The sequence below is a fragment of the Scyliorhinus canicula genome, chromosome 26, assembly GCF_902713615.1.
Source record: "Scyliorhinus canicula chromosome 26, sScyCan1.1, whole genome shotgun sequence".
Lineage (NCBI taxonomy): Eukaryota > Metazoa > Chordata > Chondrichthyes > Carcharhiniformes > Scyliorhinidae > Scyliorhinus > Scyliorhinus canicula.
In genome coordinates, this window is record NC_052171.1 from 8,485,882 (window position 1) to 8,504,891 (window position 19,010).

The 19,010-nt window shown below is 47.9% G+C and overlaps 1 protein-coding gene across 2 annotated transcripts in view; it reads left to right on the plus strand.

Annotated features, from left to right (window-relative positions):
• vdac3 (voltage-dependent anion channel 3) overlaps positions 1-15,655 on the plus strand; it is a 32,622-nt gene extending 16,967 nt beyond the window's left edge. The window contains exons 3-10 of one of the 2 annotated variants that reach the window (XM_038785200.1): positions 92-141; positions 1,599-1,601; positions 3,099-3,251; positions 7,020-7,072; positions 12,240-12,467; positions 12,725-12,875; positions 14,392-14,449; positions 15,144-15,655. In XM_038785200.1, coding sequence (XP_038641128.1) covers positions 92-141; positions 1,599-1,601; positions 3,099-3,251; positions 7,020-7,072; positions 12,240-12,467; positions 12,725-12,875; positions 14,392-14,449; positions 15,144-15,235 — 788 coding nt within the window. In that variant the 3' untranslated portion in view covers positions 15,236-15,655. The remainder of the gene's footprint in view (positions 1-91; positions 142-1,598; positions 1,602-3,098; positions 3,252-7,019; positions 7,073-12,239; positions 12,468-12,724; positions 12,876-14,391; positions 14,450-15,143) is intronic. The other variant, XM_038785201.1, reaches the window with a different exon arrangement.
• The last annotated feature ends 3,355 nt before the right edge of the window (positions 15,656-19,010 follow it).

Consider the following 19,010-nt stretch of genomic DNA (forward strand, 5'->3'; position numbering starts at 1 on the left):
GTGAACATTTAAGTTTTGCGGAACTGTCTCTGGTGCCTTTGTTGCGCTGCAATGTTCCGAGTGCTGATGCGCTCTTGTTCTCGTTCATTAGGGTTCGGTTTGGTGAAGCTGGAACTAAAGACCAAGTCGTCGAGTGGAGTGGTGAGTGTTTTCATCAGAGGGCAGTAGATGAGGGGGCAAAGTTTGTTTGAGGGGCTGACAACAGTACAACCCACCAAAGTCCAGAGTTTTAACTAGTGAGAAGCCAGGTGAAAAGTAAGGAACAGACAGGATCCAGGTGGTAGGCAGGCTAATTGCTAGATGTTTTATCTGCACTGAATCAAGGCTTCTCCGCAGGCCATGAAAGTTGCTGCAGACCATCATTTCACATGTCCTCTGATGGTCAGAGATTGAGAAAGACCTGGGTGCGAGGAGAACGGGTGATAGTAGGGTCAGAAGAAATGGGAGCGAGATTGGGCCATTCCGTAAGATCATGGCTAAGCTGATTGTGGCCTTGACCCCACATTCCCGCAGGCCCCACCTCACCCTAGTCGATGTCTAACTCAGCCCTGAATATATTCAGTGACCCGGCCTCCGCTGCTGTCAGTGGATGAGAGCTCCAAAGGCCGATGACCCTTGAGGAGAAGGAATTTCGACCCATCTCTATAAATGGGGTGCTCCATATTCTGGAACCGGGTCCCCGAGTTCTAGATTCCTTCACGGGAGGAAACGCCCTCTCTGCCTCTACCCTGTCAAATCAGAATCTTGCATGTTGACATTCTTCTGAACTCCAGTGAGTATGGGTCGAACCTGCCAAACCTTTCCCGGAGGCAACCCAGGAATCAGCTTGGTGAACCTTTCCTGGACTGCACCCAATCCAAACATTTCCTTGCTCAAGGGGACCAAGACGGTGCTGAAGGATTGATTTTAGTATTCCAGGTGCACTGTACAGTTACGACAAGAGGCCACCATTACATTTACTGAGTTTTCTGAGACCTGTTAGATGGATGCTGTTAGAGAGTCTGGGAGAATATAACTCTGTGCCGCACGCGCACACACGCGCGCGCGCGCACACACACACACACAGATGCCAAAGACATTACGGTTCTGTCAGACTCCCTTGACATCCATACATTAACTTTGTTAGACTGGCAACAGTTCAATCAGTTTGGTTTATCATTTGAAGCAGCAATAACTTGGTCAGACCGAATGTTGGGTGACGTTTGTCGGTGCTTTTTCTAAAGTCACAATAATCCTTGCCTGTGCTTTCCTGATCCTTTCACCGATTAAAACTTTCCCCAGCCTTTTGCTGTGTTGCAGTTTCTTCCCTGTAGAAGGAACTATCTTTGAAGAAGTGTGATGGCCACCCTCTGAGGAATTGGTAAATCGGAGCCCAGTTTGTGTGCCTGGTATTTGCGACTCCAGTTTTGCTGCATGTCCAGATCTTCAGTACTACACTGGAAGCCCTCAGTCCTACCCTCGTGTCCGTTATACTGTCCGGTGTCTGTCAATGCTTGTGTAGAGACCTGATCTTACCAGCTGGATTCTAACACACTTCCTTCCTCTTTGCTTCCTCTGTCCTGCTGCTTGACCCTCCCTGTGCTGGATTGCTCCGTCAGATGGTAAGATAGTGTTGCCTGAATCCATGTGCCTACTCTTATTCTCTCCCCCCCCGCCCCCAAACCTTCTCTCTCCCTCCCATGTTCTGCCAATTCAGTATTTATCAAGCACAATGTCTGGCTCCGAGGAGCATTTAATTGAATTTGTCTGGTGTTTTATGTTTGTGTTCCTTTTCTTCGGTTTGTCACCAGGCAGTGATAGTCCCGGGATATGGGCAGTCAGAAGGAAATGGAATAAATTGGAAGTCGTCTTATATTGTTCATTTGTACAGATTGGATTTCTTATTTCTGTTTTCAATGCCTTTATGTTTAGGAGGGGGAACGTGAGGAATGAATGCTCCCTGAAACAAGACCGATTGATGGAGTTGATCATTCTTGAGGAAATCTAGCTCGTTTCCTTTCAGGATTGAATCGATCATATCAGATTGCGGAATGGCTGGACCCCCTCCCTTACCCATGTATCTGTGTGCTTGTCGACGTGACTGTAAAGAGTCAGTTAATGCAGTTGTTACGTTTGAGAGCTCACTGTCGCTCTTTGTACAGACTTGCTGCTCGCTCTCCCCTTTACTAACTGCAGCGCCGATGACAACATTCCCAGTGTATCGACCCCGCTGACGTTATCCTGTTCCACACTCTGGCTTTGTGCTCTTGCTGTTGGTCTTTCATTTTTGAGCAAACTAGCAAGCCGAGTATCTGGGCACAAGGCATGGCTTTGGCTTAAATGTGAGCATAATGGTCACGTTGTACTATAGAGGACCCAGGCCCTGCGTTGTTCTGCAGTCTGCGGTCCCAGGATAGTACAAGTCAGTTATACTCTGTGGTGTTGAGGCTGTTTGTGAAAAAAGATGGTGTTCTTTTTGTGAATGGCACAAGCTGGGTGCTTGGAGCCCTAACTATGACGCGTCTAAAACTATGATCTTTGCACGGAGAATCGGTCTAGATTAGAGTTCTCTGTGAGCAGAGCTTTCTGGATAAGCTACCTCTAAATTCCCCCTTCCCATAAATGGTAAACTGAAAGGAAAATAGATCTTAGGCTCTCTAATTTCTTAATCTTCTTGAGCGCCTCCACTAGACCAGGCTGATACATGAAGAACATCCACTGGGGTGAGCTAGGGAGAGGGTGTTGGCGAAAATAGAGGTTGGTGCTCCATGTCGAGAAGCCCAACTGCGCGAGTCGAAGGTTTCATGTACATTAATGGAGAGCAAGGAAGGGATCTTTTAATCAGAGCTTCCCACACCATTCCCGGGATGGGCGGCTGGGTTGAGTCACTCCCCAGGAATGTTTCCAGTTTGCAAAGTCTTTCTGACTTTGGTGTAACCAGACCCTGTTGTTGTGAAATGGGGAAGAAGCGATAAAGTGTTAGTGTGTTAATCATTGAACTTCATTTGTGATAAGCTGCTTCTGTGTTTTATTTTGTATTGATGGGCGCTGTCAAAGGGGGTTAGGGAAGGGACGCTTTGCAAGTGCGATCATATCCCTCCCTCTGCTTTCTTTCTCAGGAGTTTACCACCTCCGGGACTTCGAACACCGACACAGGCAAAGCAACGGGCAGCCTTGACACCAAATATAAGCTGAAAGAGTATGGCCTCACCTTCACCGAGAAATGGAATACTGACAATGTTCTGGCCAGCGAGATCACCATTGAAGATCAGGTATTTGCTGCGGCAACCCAGCGCTGGGGAGGGGCAACAGTGGGTCACTTCACAGAGTTATGTTGGAATGTTAACCCCTCCTGTGCAACGGGACTGGTTTTGTACAGTGTGCAGTCCGCCAACATTTCAACCTGAGGTTCGAACTGAGCAATAGGCAGCTTGATCCACTTCCCTCTTAAATATCTGACATTGGAAAGAAAAGCTGTTCTGACCCATTCAGCCTTGACGTTTAAGCGACGTGAAAAATGCCTCCTGGCATATGACACTGTGTGTATGTTATGTGAAGGGGAAATTTGTAGAACGTTACAACACCCAAACCAGTCTGTCTACTTGTATGTGAGCGATTTGTCCAATCTCATTTTATTTTATTTTTAAAAATAAATTTAGAGTACCCAATTCTTTTTTTTTCCCTATTAAGGGGCAATTTAGCGTGGCCAATCCATCTACCCATGCACATCTTTGGGTTGTGGGGGTGAGACCCACGCAGACACGGGGAGAATGTGTACACTCCACATGGGCCCAGGGCCGGAATTGAACCCGGGTCCTCGGCATCGTGAGGCAGTAGTGCTAACCACTGTGCCACCGTGCCTCCCTGTCCAATCGCACTTGCTTGGTCACTGAGTTACGTTCCCATCAAACTGCAATCTCATTCCCAACTGAAAGATTTCAAAGCAATAACGTTGATTGGAAGCTCCCTGAAATGTGTAAAGACATCCTCCACAGTGGATCACCCTATCGTTGTTGTTTTAACTAGCATTTTCTTCTGCAGCCTCAGTAATTTCCCACTGGATTTTAACAATGATTCATTCACATTTCGCACAGCAGCCTGCTCAGAATTTATTATGTTGCTGTTGGACTTTGGAAACCTGGCTTTAAATCCAACTTGCATTTATGGGATTCCTGACACCCCCCCTCCTGTAAGATAGGTGTTGGGGGTTCTTCGGTAAAATTAATTGAGCCTACTTCCCAACCCAAACCCTGTGATGAATACATTGCAGCTTGAAACCTACGTGGAAATTGCAAGCTATAAGGACCCTTGGTGTGGCAGGTAGAATGATCTACCCTGGTATAATTCCTTCCCGCATGCTATTATAGATACAGAATATACAGTGCAGAAAGAGGCCATTCGGCCCATCATCAGCACCCTACCCAAGCCCACACCTCCACCTATCCCCGTAACCCCATCTAACCGTTTTGAACACTAAGGGTAATTTAGCCTGGCCAATCCACCTAACTTGCACATCTTTGGACTGTGGGAGGAAACCGGAGCACCCGGAGGAAACCCACGCAGACATGGGGAGAACGTGCAGACTCCGCACAGACAGTGACCCAAGCCGGGAATCGAACCTGGGACCCTGGAGCTGGGACGTGCTGGTAGCCTGGTGGTTAGAGAAAGCGGGAGTTTGCTGTGCTCCGGGAGCATTGGGGCTGTTGCCGTAGCAGTGTGGGATGGACAGCGCAGTGCCTGGAACTCTGCCGCACAATGCAACAGGACAAGAGTGGAGATGTATCATTGTAACACAGTGAAACCACAACACAGAACAAATATAGCCTCCGGCGAGTCCCTGGCCCCAGAAATGGCTGCCAGCGGCAAGACTGCATACAGCTCAACCCCAAGAATCTCTGATTTGGTGTTGACGAAGGAGAGCTTAGGACCTGACCAGAACATGTGTGTGATTCTCCAGCCCCCGAGAACAACGCTAGCACTTATCATCCACTCCCGGAAAACACTGTACCCTCTGCACCACCATGAGCTGAGCCGAGCACAGGAGGAGGTGGAGCTGACTCTATGAAGAGTCTCACTCCACATACACCCATCAAAAACCTGACCCAGCTGCCCCTCCCATTTACTCTTTACCCCATCCAGCGGGACTTGCTCCACTGACCAGACCATAATCACGATCTTCCCCTCCCCCAACTCAGCCTGCGAAAGAAGAGGGTGAGGATGCCAGGCAAGGAAGGCATCTCCTGGTGCAAACGGTCATGCATCCGAAACCGATTTATCTTCGCAAGTTGGAATTTACCCTCCAACTCCTCAAAACCGGCGAGCTTCCCCTCGATAAACATGTCCCCAAACATTCTATTGTTCAAACCGTTCAAACCTCCTCCCTCCCCTGTGACCCGGGAACGGCCAGTCCAAACCTGCTGGATCAAAGCGATTGTTTCTGCAGATTGGGGTGAACATAAACTGTCTCCGCACCCTCAGAGTGGCCGCCTGCCACTTGACGCACATTTTGTGTTGGGGAGAGGGGGTGGGGGGCGTTGGAAGCAGAGCCGTAACCAAGGCCCCCAAACGGGTACCCCTACAAGCAGACGGCTCCTTCGTGCCGGTCAGAGTTTGACACGTATTGGCGTTGGTCTCACCGGGAGTGCAGTGATAGTGATGGTGTTTCCATGGGTGTCTGCTGGGAACCTGCTTCCATTTTTGCTGAGGGTGGCAATGATGCAATGTTGTAACTGTAACGTCAGAAGAGAATGAAGGTATGTTGAGCATCAACCGCTGGGCTTTAGGAAAGGAATTTTTTCAGAAAAAACAACTTCCATTCTGCCGAATCGTTCACAGCTTCTTCGCAGCCAGTGAAGAAAACTTGGCAGCGATATCAGTACACAGCAAGCTCCCACAAGATGTGAAACCATTTCACCTCCTTTAAGTGATGTTGGATGAGGGACAGCTGTCCCGCTGTTCTTTGTTGCTGTGCGGAGTCTGCACATTCTCCCCGTGTGTGCGTGGGTTTCGTCCGGGTGCTCCGGTTTCCCCTCACAGTCCAAAGACGTGCAGGTCAGGCGGATTAGAACATAGAACACAGAAAAATACAGCACAGAACAGGCCCTTCGGCCCACAATGTTGTGCCGAACCTTTGTCCTAGATTAATCAGAGTTTACAGGGCAGAAGGAGGCCATTCGGCCCATCGAGTCTGCACCGGCTCTTGGAAAGAGCACCCTACCCAAGGTCAACACCTCCACCCTATCCCCATAACCCAGTAACCCCACCCAACACTAAGGGCAATTTATCGCGGTCAATCCACCTAACCTGCACATCTTTGGACTGTGGGAGGAAACCGGAGCACCCGGAGGAAACCCACGCACACAAGGGGAGGATGCGCAGACTCCGCACAGACAGTGACCCAAGCCGGAATCGAACCTGGGACCCTGGAGCCGTGAAGCAATTGTGCTACCCACAATGCTACCGTGCTGCCCTTAAGAACAAATTAATCTACACTCCATTATTCTACCGTAATCCATGAACCTATCCAATAGCTACTTGAAGGTCCCTAATGTTTCCGACTCAACTACTTCCACAGGCAGTGCATTCCATGCCCCCACTACTCTCTGGGTAAAGAACCTACCTCTGACATCCCCCCCCTATATCTTCCACCATTCACCTTAAATTGATATCTCCTTGTAATGGTTTGTTCCACCCGGGGAAAAAGTTTCTGATTGTCTACTATATCTATTCCCCTGATCATCATACAGGGATTGACCATGCTAAATTGCCCTTAGTGTCCAAAAAGGTTAGGAGGGGTTATGGGGATAGGGTGGAAGTGAGGGCTTAAGTGGGTCGGTGCAGACTCTATGGGCTGAATGGCCTCCTGCACTGTATGTTCTAGTTCCCTGGGCAGAGTGGGATTAGAGATTATCATCCCTGTACAAATATTTGACAGCGGAACATCTATCTGATAAATCTTGTTTGGAGATGGTGTGTGTTTGAATGATTGAAGCACAGCACATGATAAGCACTAACCGTCCTTCGTTCTGCTTTACACACAGCTTGCCAAAGGATTGAAGCTGACTTTTGACACAACATTTGTACCAAATACAGGGTAAGCTTTCATTCTTCTGTTCTGCTAGGGTGGGGGCAAGGACTGAGCAGTTTATCCAATGCTTCTGGGTGGTAATCTCAAATGAATAATATTGTACTCTGTGCGTGTGTAAATTTCCTGAAGGAGACCGAAGGGACAAGGGGAATGGAGGAAACTTGAGACAGGGTGGAAAATTAAACTGGTGTTGCTGGGTGAGAGGGACCGATCGATTGTGGCTGGTTTGATGATGCTTCTGTTGGGAGCCTTGTACCAGGTTCAAGAATGGTGGCAAGTGTTTACATATAATTCCTTTAACATAATGAGACGGAGCACAGCGGCGTTATGTAATGAAATTTGACACTCGGATGACCAAAAGCTTGGACCAAGGGTTTGAATGAGCGTATTAAAGGAGGAATGTGGTGGGCCAGTTAGAATTGGGACTGCACCATAGGCCAGAATGAGAGAGACGCAGATATCTCGGAGGTTTGACGGAGGTTCAAGATAGGGAGGGGGAAGGATAGGGAATTAAAAATAAGGATGAGAGAATGTTTTAATGGTTGCTTGACTGGGAGGTAGTGGAGGTCAGTGAGCACCAGGCCGATGAAGGAATGGGGACTTGGTGCTATGGAAGACACTGGTATTACGATCCCAGGTCAGGCCCCTCGGATAAAGGACCAAAACCCCAATATTTTAGTTTATTTGTAAGTTGGTGCGGAAAGGATGATTCGCTCCAGGAGTGATTGTGAAGAAATAGAGCTTTGGTGTTTTTAAAACAAAACTTTATTATGAATACAATATTAAACGTCACACCCAAAAAGAACAGCTTACAATTACCCCATAAACACTACTACACAATTCCCCATTAAACAACAAGAAAATAAACATTCAGCTCTCAATCCATCTCAACATCAGCATGGCACAGAGTAATCCTTGTTTCACAGAGCAATTTGGCTTCTGTTGGAACCCCTTCAGACTCTGGCTGAATATCTTCAGAAAGTTGGTTCACCTGGCGTGTTTCAGCTTCTTGTCCTCAGACAAGTCTGCTCTGCTTCAAATATTATTACTCTTTTATAATGTGGGGGTTGTTTAAGGAGCAGTTGGTGCAAATACTGGATAGTTTTGTCCCACTGAGACAAGGAAGGAATGGTAAGGTGAAGGAATCTTGGATGATTCACAGAAGGTTGGTTTACAAGTGCAACAGGTGATTAAGAAGGCAAATGGAATTTTGTCCTTCATTGCTAGAGGGATGGAGTTTAAGACTAGGGAGGTTATGTTGCAATTGTATAAGGTGTTAGTGCGGCCACACCTGGAGTATTGTGTTCAGTTTTGGTCTCCTTACTTGAGAAAGGACGTACTGGCGCTGGAGGGTGTGCAGAGGAGATTCACTAGGTTAATCCCAGAGCTGAAGGGGTTGGATTATGAGGAGAGGTTGAGTAGACTGGGACTGTACTCGTTGGAATTTAGAAGGATGAGGGGGGATCTTATAGAAACATTTAAAATTATGAAGGGAATAGATAGGATAGATGCGGGCAGGTTGTTTCCACTGGCGGGTGACAGCAGAACTAGGGGACATAGCCTCAAAATAAGGGGAAGTAGATTTAGGACTGAGTTTAGGAGGAACTTCTTCACCCAAAGGGTTGTGAATCTATGGAATTCCTTGCCCAGTGAAGCAGTTGAGGCTCCTTCATTACATGTTTTTAAGGTAAAGATAGATAGTTTTTTGAAGGATTAAGGGTTATGGTGTTCGGGCCGGAAAGTGGAGCTGAGTCCACAAAAGATCAGCCATGATCTAATTGAATGGCGGAGCAGGCTCGAGGGGCCAGATGGCCTACTCCTGCTCCTAGTTCTTATGTTCTTATGACAAGAGAAGTGGATCGTCTAGTCAAGAGGAAGAAGGAAGCTTATGTAAGGTTGAGGAAGCAAGGATCTGGCATGGCTCTAAAGGGTTACAAGATAGCCAGGAAGGAACTCAAAAATGGACTGAGGAGAGCTTGAAGGGGGCATGAAAAAGCACTGGCGGGAAGGATTAGGGAAAACCCTAAGGCTTTCTATACTTCTGTGAGAAATAAGAGCATGATCAGAGTGAGTTCAGGCTGATCGGGGGTAGTGGAGGGAACTTGTGCCTAGAGTCTAAGGGGCTGGTTTAGCACAGGGCTAAATCACTGGCTTTGAAAGCAGACCAAGGTAGGCCAGCAGCACGGTTCAATTCCTGTACCAGCCTCCCCGAACAGGCGCCAAATGTGGCGACTAGGGGCTTTTCACAGTAACTTCCTTTGAAGCCTACTGGTGACAATAAGCGATTTTCATTTTTCAAGTAGGGGAGGCCCTAAATGAATACTTTGCTTAAGTATTCACTAGAGAGAAGGATCTTTTTGCGCGTGAGAACAACGTGAACCAGGCTCGAACAGGTTGATATTAAGAAGGAGGATGTGGTGGAAATTATGAAATGCATCAGGATAGATAAGTCCCCAGGGCCAGACGGGATATACTGAAGGTTTTTACGGGAAGTGAGGGAGGAAATTACTGCACCGTTGGCGATGATCTTTGCGTCCTCACTCTCCACTGGAGTAGTACCGGATGATTGGGGGGAAGCGAATGTTGTTCCCCTGTTCAAAAAGGGAACAGGGAAATCCCTGGGAATTACAGACCAGTCAGTCTTATGTCTGTGGTGAGCAAAAGGATTCTGAGAGATCGGATTTATGATTATTTAGAAAAACATAGTTTGATTAAAGATTGTCAGCATGGCTTTGTGAGGGCAGGTCGTGCCTCACAAGCCTTATTGAATTCTTTGAGGATGTGACGAGACACATTGATGGCAGTGGATGTGGTGTATATGGATTTCAGATCAGGTTCCCCATGGTAGGCTCATTCAGAAAGTCAGGGGGCATGGGATACAGGGAAATTTGGGTGTGTGGATACAGAATTGGCTGGCCGAAAAAAGACAGCGAGTGGTAGTGGATGGAAAGTGTTCCGCCTGGAGGTCGGTGTCCCGCAAGGATCTGTTCTTGGACCTCTGCTCTTTGTAGTTTTTATAAATGACTTGGATGAGGAAGTGGAAGGGTGGGTTAGTAAGTTTGCCGATCACATGAAGGTTGGAGTTGTAGATAGTGTCGAGGGCTGTTTCAGGTTACAACAGGACATTGACAGGATGCAGAGCTGGGCTGAGAAGTGGCAGATGGAGTACAACCTTGATAAATGTGAAGTGATTCATTTTGGAAGGTTGAATTTGAATGGTGAAGATCAGTGTTAAAGGCAGGATTCTTGGAAGTGTGGAGGAACAGAGGGATCTTGGGCTCCAGATACATAGATCCTTAAAGTTGCCACCCAGGTTGATAGGGTTGTTAAGCAGGTGTATGGTGTGTTGGCTTTCATTGACAGAGAGATTGAGTTTAAGAGCCGCGAGGTTTTGCTGCAGCTTTATAAAAACCTAGATAGACCACACTTGGAATGTTGTGTCCAGTTCTGGTCGCCTCATTTTAGGAAGGATGTGGATGCTTTGGAGAGGGTACAGAGGAGATTTACCAGGATGCTGCCTGGAATGGAGGGCATGTCTTATGAAGAAAGGTTGAGGAGAGCTAGGGCTTTTCTCACTGGAGCGAAGATGTGGAGATGCTGGCGTTGGACTGGGGTGAGCACAGTAAGAAGTCTTACAACACTAGGTTAAAGTCCAACAGGTTTGTTTCAAATCACTAGCTTTCGGAGCACTGCTCCTTCCTCAGGTGGATGATTCTTACTGACTTATTACTGGAGCGAAGAAGGAAGAGAGGTGACTTGATAGAGGTGTACAAGGTGATGAGAGGCATGGATAGAGTGGATAGCCAGAGACTTTTCCCCAGGGTGGAAATGGCTGTCACAAGGGGACATAGTTTTCAGGTGATTGAAGGAAGGTATGGGGGAGATGTCGGAGGTCGGTTCTTTACACAGAGAGTGGTGGGTGTGTGGAATGCACTGCCAGCAGAGGTGGTGGAGTCATTCGGGACATTTAAGCGACTTTTAGACAGGCACATGGACAGCAGTAAATTGAAGGGGTGTAGGTTAGATTGATCTTAGATTAGGATAAATGGTCGGCACAACATCGTGGCTGAAGGGCCTGTACTGTGCTGTACCGTTCTATGTTCTACAACTATCTTACTGTGAGAGAATTGTGTACTCCGTGTCAGATAGATCAGACTTCACCTCCTCTCTCCAACGTCTTCTCCAAAACATGACCTTCTAAAGCTTTATCAAATTGTGTCTCTGCATCCCTTCGCTTCACCCAGCAATCACCTCATCTCCCCAAGCTGAAAAATAAATTAACTCTACAGACTGAAAGCAAATTAACTCGCCAGAGACTTCCCTCAGGCAAACCACAGTGCATTAGCCCAGACTGAAAACCACATTCCTTAGGTCAGTTTCACCCTCTGACTCCTAGAAGCTCCCAGGCCTTTACAAAACAAAACCCTTTATAAAAACATGACCTCTGCAGTCAAACACACTACAACCCCAGGCTTTTAATGAACAAAGACTGAATCACCACGAACTCTGCTGTGACGATGGGTTCCGGGGGACACTTGTATCCAGTGTCTTCGCCCCATTGACACTCTTATGTAGACGATGGTTAGTTGGTATTTTAACTGCTGTGAAGTCATTGATGGATCCTGATGACTTTCTCCTGTAATGCTTTAATCTGTAGCTTTAAGATCACAGAAACTGATGTGCATCCTAGTGTTGGATTCACCGTGGCAAGCCTGAGCTGACGAGAAACCCTGTGATCTACTCTAGACTGATTGATTGTTCCTTTCAAGGAAGGCCAGAGAGTGACAGAACCTCGTGGGCAAGAGAGAGAAGCTTCCCTTAAGTGGCTTATTCCTCAGCGTCACTGTGGTTAAAGGGAATAGTCAGTGTGGAAGTGGTTTGATTGTTGGTGCAATCTGTTTAGAGGCTCAGGAAGGAGGAGTGATCCTGGCTTTGCGCCTAAATAAGTGCAAGAACGGGATCAGACCGAGCACTGATGCACTTCCATGGTTGGAGAGCCAGCTGACACCGTCTGGACCAAGTGTTTGGTGAATGGGAACCGTGGGCCAGGTAGTGGAAATATCTGTGGCATTGTACTTTAAAGAGTTGGGGACTGACTGGGGAGTTGATGAGTGCTAGCTCCAGACATATTGTAAATACGATTGTTGGACACGTGTGCTTTGTGTGCCCACAGCAAAAAGAGCGGCAAGCTGAAGACTGCCTACAAGCGAGACTATGTTAACTTGGGCTGCGATATCGATTTTGACTTTGCTGGCCCCACCATCCACGGCATGGCAGTGCTGGGCTACGAGGGCTGGTTTGTCGGGCACCAGATCGCCTTTGACACAGCCAAATCCAAGCTGGTGCAAAACAACTTCTCTCTGGGCCACAAGGCTGGGGATTTCCAGCTGCATACCCATGTGTAAGTACATTAGGCAATATCGGAGAAGGGCAGCTCAAAGACTTTCAGTTTATATTGAGCTTCTCGCGACCATCGGGAGCCACAACGTGCTTCACAGTTTAGCGTTTTATTGTGTAGTCACGTGGAAACCCACTGATTGTCCATCGTACGGTGATTGCGGATGATAGTGAGGACATATTGGGAGTCTGTGTGGAGTTTGTTCTTCAGTTATTAGTATAACTAATCCATTCAAATTCCCCTCCCCGCTTACCTGCCAGTAATGACAGTGCAGAGTTCGGAGGCTCGATTTACCAGAAGGTAAACGACAGGGTGGAAACGGCCGTCAACCTGGCCTGGACTGCCGGCAGTAACAACACTCGCTTTGGGATTGCCGCCAAGTATCAGATCGACAGTGACAGCTACGTATCGGTGAGTAACATTCCTGCTGTAGTTCAGTCAAACATGCACCCAACAGAAACTAAAATGGATAGAAAAGGGCAGGGCTGACTAATGTGGAAGGTCTGTGAAGAGTTGAGACCAAGTTGAAGGGGGGGGGGAAGTTAGCAGAGTCACGGGGAGAGAACATGCATGATCGAACCAATTGGCAGCACTGGGATGATGGGCCGAATGGTCTCCGCTGTACAATTGTCAGGTCGAATGACTGATTCGCACAGTTTGTGAAAGGGGCAGCAGTCAAGCCATGCATGGTGCAGACAAAAGGGATGGAAAGTGGGATCAGAGAAAATAAACGTGGAAAGTGAGCTGGAAGTTTGGCATCTGTCAAGATAACAAATACAGCTACTCCAAATGCAGCCAAATGATGGGGTTGAGGCTGAGCTGTCAAAGAACAAAGGAAAGTACAGCACAGGAACAGGCCCTTCGGCCCTCCAAGCCTGTGCCGACCATGCTGCCCGTCTAAACTAAAATCTTCTACACTTCCGGGTTCCGTATCCCTCTATTCCCATCCTATTCATGTATTTGTCAAGATGCCCCTTAAACATCACTATCGTCCCTGCTTCCACCACCTCCTCCGGCAGCGAGTTCCAGGCACCCACTACCCTCTGTGTAAAAACTTGCCTCGTACATCTCCCCTAAACCTTGCCCCTCGCACCTTAAACCTATGCCCCCTAGTAATTGACCCCTCTACCCTGGGAAAAAGCCTCTGACTATCCATTCTGTCTATGCCCCTCATAATTTTGTAGACCTCTATCAGGTCGCCCCTCAACCTCCGTCGTTCCAGTGAGAACAAACCGAGTTCATTCAACCTCTCCTCATAGCTAATGCCCTCCATGCCAGGCAACATCCTGGTAAATCTCCATCAGCAAATGTTTTTCCAAAAGGCTATGACCACTGATTGAGTTAGGAAAAGGCCTTGGCACCTTTTTGTCTTTGGAATTGAGCATTTGAGATGGGGCCGAAACCCCCGGAGAGATAAAGGACGACTGTAAGCAGCCGTGCTGAGGTTGCGGACTGCGTTCTGGGCTCCTGGTGCGATAACCGAGCCCAGTCAGATACCTCCACTCTCCTCAGAACGTACAGCAAAGCCTTCTGTCAGTGCAGGCGAGCTGGACGGCCATGTTGTGAATAAGTTCTCACCGACTACGCTTACCTCGCCCGAGGAATGACGCCTGCAAACCCGTGCAGCGCCGCCTCGGTACAGCTGTGTGGTTTCATACAGACCATGAATTCAGCATCAAATCACGGGGGCTTCCATGGGATTGTAGTGAACGGGTATGGGCTGCACATGCCCACCCCTCAGCTCTGTGCACATGGTTCTGAGGAAGATCTATGTCAGTACAGCTACCGATTGGCATCACTCACTCATCTTCAGTCGAGGGTAAAGATTTGGGACGTAGCTTGGTTGAAGGGATTCCCTTCCGCTTGGTGTTACTGAGACATGAGACCTTTTCCCTGTTGGTTTATACTTGTGTTTGTTCTCTTCTAGACCAAGGTGAATAACTCCAGCCTAATCGGACTGGGATACACTCATATCCTCAGACCAGGTACGTATGGAACTGCCTCTTGGATTCCCAGTGCTTTAAAATGCCCCTCCCTGATAATGGCGCTCTGTGATTTCTTTCTCTGCTCTGGCCTCACTTACACCAGTGACGGCTCTCACTGTAGTCAAACTAAGTTCTCTGAGGTTTTGGAAGAAAGCACCGTAGCCACTCAGTCCTTTCCTGATGCTGCCTTTGGGTTATTGTTCTGTTGGGCACTGGGGGCTCCCCTATTATCTGAGTGAGAGGCCACCATTTGTCCATTTAATAGGGTGTAACAGAGTGTTGTGACATAGCTAAGTTCAAACCTCTCGAGACCAATGCAAAGTTGCTGCTGTCACCAGGTAACTTGGCATCAACCCACGATGGAACCTGGCGAGAGAAGAGTTTGAGGACGACTGTGAAAAGGATGTGTAGATGGGATTGAGATCTGTTAGGCTGATTGACCTCCTAACGTCCCCTGTAGTGTATCTTCTGACCAGCGGTCCAGGACGGCAGCTGTCAATGCGCAACATTATTTCCAAGAAGCGGAGTTTGGCGTGATTGCCTGGAGTGATCAGTTCAGAATGGAATGTGTGGGGAGTTTCAGCATGTGCAGGTAGCTGCCCCCTTGTGATGTGACCAGTACAGAATGTGCTTCCGTGTGTATGTCCCGGTTCACGGCCCACTTTTCTCTCACGCACCTGCTCTCTCTCTCTAGGTGTGAAGTTGACGCTGTCGGGACTAATTGACGGGAAGAACTTTCACGCTGGGGGGCACAAGGTTGGCGTGGGCTTCGAGCTCGAAGCTTAATACCGCGGGCAGGAATGCTGAACGACTTTTGGGTTAGCTGCTAAAATACAAAATGGTGATGATAATATGCCCCCTCTCCTCCAAGACCGGGCACATGAGAATCATGAGAATATTTGGCCTTAAATTATCAATCATGATCCCAATGGCCGGCCTCTCCTGCTGAAAGATGAGCAAGCTTGGATCTGAGACCTGAGGACTGGGTTCGTTTGCCAATCAGCACTACACTGAGGTTGTGTCATTGCCAGAGATTAATGTTCCAAACTATTTCCCGAAGAACAAGCTTCCAATCATGTATTTACAATCACACGTTTAAATTTTCCTTTCTGTGTGACCGCATGTGGTAGAGACTTTCATTGTCGTTTTCAAATCACTTTGCTGTATCAGGCACCTAATGAAAATAAAAGGAAATGACTGAGTTTATGTACGTTGTCAGGCTGGTGGAAAGTATGTTGTGTCTTTGGGGCGTTACTGCCGTCAGTCCGCAGTGGTTACGCACCTCGCAGCACCCATCAATAGCGAGGACCAAGCTGGAGGAAATGCCTGTGTGATGCTCACTGCCGATAGTTTTAACGTGCAGCTACTCCCGTACTGGTTGTTGGCGACTTGGCGGTCAGTTTAATCTTGCAGCTGGTCCCTATGTCACTGACTTGCACTCCCGACAATCCCTGTCCCCAACCTCGTTGTTAGACTTGGTTTACAATAACGGGCAAGCCGATCTTGGGGACCAGTGGAGTGGTGGGAGAGGGGCGGCCACCACCTATTGCCGTTTGTTGCTGCCCTGAAGAGTAACTTCTGGACACAGGAATTCAGGGACTAACAGCTGAGGCCCAAGTAGGGACTTTAGCAGCCATTTGCTCCTCCGTGGTATCAGCACTTGAGGGCAGCAAGGGTGGGGGATTGTTATATCCATCACCAAGGGTGGCTCAGTGCTGATGCTGCTGACTTCATGCTGAAGGACGTAGACTGTGCCTGCGACAGACAGGTGGGGAGAGAGCCAGCGAGGGGAAAAGAGCTACTCCACCTCGTCCTCACTAGTTACCATTTGCAGGTGCGTCTGAGTGACCAGTGCCCAATATTGACCGTGTTGTCCTCCCTCTCTGTCAGTCTCTGGTGCTGGTCGTAAGAGATTTGCCGAGTAATTCCAATCTGTTACTCACTAAACTTAACTCATCAATGGGTCTCGAATACTTTTTATCTTGCAGACAGCTGACATGGATGCAGTGGAGCGAACAACCTCCTTCTGTTGTTCTCGCATTTAACGAGTTCTCCACTGATTTTAATACGTTTTTAGATAGCAGTTAGAAACAGAACTCGATTGCGGACTGCGTAATCACAGCTTCTCCGGCCTTGTGCTTAACAAATTGCCGTCCGTGGTTTGCACGTTACCTGTTGTCCGCACCCAGAAGAGAGGAGCGAAGGTCAGATCAGGGAGACGTGGAGCAGAGACAGCGCTGGACAGGGGAACCTGCTGGTAAGGGACAGAGAGCGAGGGACTGTTCTACTTTCAATGGTACCCAATTGGGGACACATAAGCTGATGGTCAGATCCACTCCAAGGAGAGACTGAGAGTCGTGGGGGCCGTGTCTCAGTTGAGTTTAGTTGTCACCAGAAATTAAATGTATCGTTGTGGGAAAGGGCATTTAGTGCTGTGAGTGTAAATGGCTTGCAGTCTCTTTATTCACTTGCACTAATGCTATCTGTTCAAAGTTGTTTAATTGTGTACTAAGTTCTTGTCCTACCAGTTTTGCACTCGCTCCGGTGAAGTAGAGTGGCAGATTGGCATCAGCAATATGAATTATGTAGCACTAGTAGGAGCAAACAGAATTTGACAGCAAGCTACAAATACACTCCAGAAGCTAATTGGCTGTAAAGCACATTGGGACATCCTCAGATTAAGAAAGATACTTTATAAATGTACGCTTTTTCTTGAAGGGGGATATTAGGACAGTTGGGGTAGCACAGTGGTTAGCACTGTTGCGTCACCGCGCCAGGGTCCAGATTTGATTCCCGGCTTGGATCACTGTCTATGCGGCGTCTGCACATTCTCCCCCGTGTCTGCGTGGGTTTCCTCCGGTTTCCTCCCAGAAGTCCCGAAAGACGTGCTGTTAGGTAATTTGGACATTCTGAATTCTCCCTCCATGTACCTGAACAGGCGCCGGAATGTGGCGACTAGGGGATTTTCACAGTAACTTCATTGCAGTGTTAATGTAAGCCTACTTGTGACAATAAAGATTATTATTAGGACAGGTGGCCAGAAGCTTAGGTGTGGAGGTAGGTTTCAAGGAGGGACTTGGAGAGCGCAGTTCCAGAACTTGGGTGCAGACAGCTGCAGAACCGTAACGAAACTGGAGGACACGAGGCAAGAATTGAAGGAGAGGTTGTGGGGTTGGTTACGGAGATGGTGAGACCAGGAAGGGATTTTCACAGCATTTTAAAATCGGAAGCGTTGCCGGACCCGAAGTCAATGCAAGCTCAGGGCTGATGGGGGAAATGTAACTTGGTGTGGGGTCGGAGATGTGGGGCAGCAGAGTTCGGGATGAGCCGGAGTTTAGGAGGATGGCAGGTCGGAGAGCATTGAATAGTCAAGTCTAGAGGTAGCCAAAGCAAGGATGGTTTCAATGTCTTGCGAATATAAAGGGAATGAGCAAAGATGGTGCTCCACCTGATCCCGACCTCGTATTCCCAAACTCCGTGAAGTGCTGTTGAATGTTTCACTATCTTTAATTACACGATAATCAGTATGTGGAGGTCGAGATTAGCACTAACAGATGCTGCAATTACTCCTCCAAAGGTTTTTATCTCCCTATTTACAATGGTGAGAGTATATAAAGTGCAGTGCAGTTAAAAATAGAATATGTTGTTTGCAATAATGATCTATTTAAGGACGTGTGATCCCGCACAGCCAATAGGACGTGGTTGGGGGTGTTGAATATGCAGCTGTTGACATTTGGCCCCTTGTTCAGTGGAAGATGTATTTACCGGCCTGTTGATATTTGAAAAGCAGCATCAGAAATTAGTGTAAGTGGAATTGTTAAATAGCATGACATCAACAAGGTAATCAGATACTGTGATTGAATGTATTCTTCCTGCGAGTGGTTAACTCCTGTTGGAGGTGATGGCCCATGGCCCTTCATCTTACTGTGCTCTTCGATTTGGACAGAATTCTTCCCTTGCTAGATCTCACCCACCCTATTCCTGTGCCTTTGTGCTCACACATTGTTGTGTGGTGAATTGTGGTCGTAATCTTGCAGCACCAGCAGGAACGTGTCTTCCCCCCCCCCCCCCCCCCTCCCCAATCTGCTGGCACTATTATCTAGATGAGCAGACACACTCTGAAAAATTAACTGAATTATAGAGCAGCATTGGCGCCAATTGCCATTAGTATGTTGTAGACGAAGATGGAGAATGTGACTGAATTGCAAGCTTCTGTACTTTGCAGCCTTCTGCAAGCCGTAACTGTGAAATTACTGGTTGGATGTGTTGCTGCTGAGAGTGAGGTAATCAACTTTGATAAACGGGCATTGGCGAGATTGTGGAATTCACTATCACGTAGATTGGCTGAGGCCTTTGAGAAGGGAAGAGGAAAGGACGTGTTGGTTGGACGGGGGACGCTCGTGTGGATCAGCATTAATACCAGCATCAACCTTTGGGCTGAATGGTCTGGTTCTCTCTTCCACTGACATTGTGACCTCTCTCTTACAGCCAATGTAGTCACTGTTAAGGACAAGAGGAGACTATACAGTCCCTGAAGCCTCAGTAGCTGAGAAGTGGTCCT